Here is a 1,206-nt window from a genome sequence, read left to right as displayed (position 1 = left end):
CGTTCCCTCTATCTAATCGTTTTAAAGGTCTTTGGAAAATTATACGTCGACATTAATCTCCACTACAGAATTACTCTCTTTGTATCACTTTACTATTATTTAGTCCATCGCGTCTATCTCAAGTTTTAAATGCTCCTCTGTCTAGTTTTGTTTTTCCATGCATAAATTTTAACCTCCCATTAGTTCCAAAGTCAACTCCAGGGATTTCTGACTCGGGAGATTTTATCAGTCAGAGGTCACCACCGTCTAGATTTAGTGGCAAGAACACTGCCTGGGGAGTGGAGGAAGAGACAGGTCTTGCTTGTCAGTGGGCTGCACAAACAAGTTCCTCAGGCGTGACAGAGCCACACACCGCATCCCGGCTAGAGCGCGACCGCCTCTGCACCGAGCCAGCCCTCAATTTCCGGGCCAATCGCCGCTCGGAGGCGGAGCCCGGGCGGGGAGCTCGGTCATCTGACTCGGTGACCCCGGCACTGATGCTTTCTTCCCAGCGACCCAGACTACAAGGTTAGTCCAAAGACTTTGCCTAGCCAGACTCGCGGAGCAGTCATGCCGCGGTCCCCGCGTCGCGCCCCTGGGCTGCTGCAGGCGCTGGTGACGATGGTGTCGCTGGCCCTGGTGGTCTCGGCCCGACTGCAACCCGCGCTATGGCCTTTTCCGCGCTCGGTGCAGATGTTCCCGCGGCTGCTGTACATCTCGGAGGACTTCAACATCGACCACAGCCCCAATTCCACAGCGGGTCCTTCCTGCTCGCTGCTACAGGAGGCGTTTCGGCGGTGAGCAGCTCCACCCAGCGGGGAGGGGACCTAGGGCACAGAGACGGATTGCCGGGCAACTTGAGTCTCACCGGACTGGAAGACAGCATGACTTAGTCTAACTTAGGTCCAAACTTTGCATACCGAAGCCCAAGACTTGACCTGTCCATGCTTCTTCCTTCGCGCCCTAGGTGCTCAGGGACCCTACTTAGCATGGGTTCAGAATAACAACGGAACCCGTGATTCCGCTGGAGTCAGTTTGTTGGGCCTCAGAAGGGCAGTTGAGCTGTCTCCAACAAGGTCCTAGCCTGCAGAGTGAACCTCCTCTGAGTGCATCCTTAAATACGGATCTTCTAAGGGCCCGAGGTATTCCCCAGTGTTGACTGTCACTTTCAGCTCCGTATGTGGCAACAATTCAGATATCTTTAATCGCTTCTAATTTTTTTTTTTT

At 53.7% G+C, this 1,206-nt stretch overlaps 1 protein-coding gene across 2 annotated transcripts in view; it reads left to right on the top strand.

Annotated features, from left to right (window-relative positions):
- Positions 1 to 452: 452 nt before the first annotated feature.
- The window catches only part of Hexb (hexosaminidase subunit beta), a 22,440-nt gene continuing 21,686 nt past the window's right edge, over positions 453 to 1,206 (top strand). Inside the window, exon 1 of one of the 2 annotated variants that reach the window (XM_029543895.1) lies at positions 453 to 776. In XM_029543895.1, coding sequence (XP_029399755.1) covers positions 550 to 776 — 227 coding nt within the window. In that variant the 5' untranslated portion in view covers positions 453 to 549. The remainder of the gene's footprint in view (positions 777 to 1,206) is intronic. The other variant, XM_021208195.2, reaches the window with a different exon arrangement.

This window comes from Mus pahari, chromosome 11 (genome assembly GCF_900095145.1).
Source record: "Mus pahari chromosome 11, PAHARI_EIJ_v1.1, whole genome shotgun sequence".
Classification (NCBI taxonomy): domain Eukaryota; kingdom Metazoa; phylum Chordata; class Mammalia; order Rodentia; family Muridae; genus Mus; species Mus pahari.
This window is presented reverse-complemented; position numbering and strand designations above follow the sequence as displayed.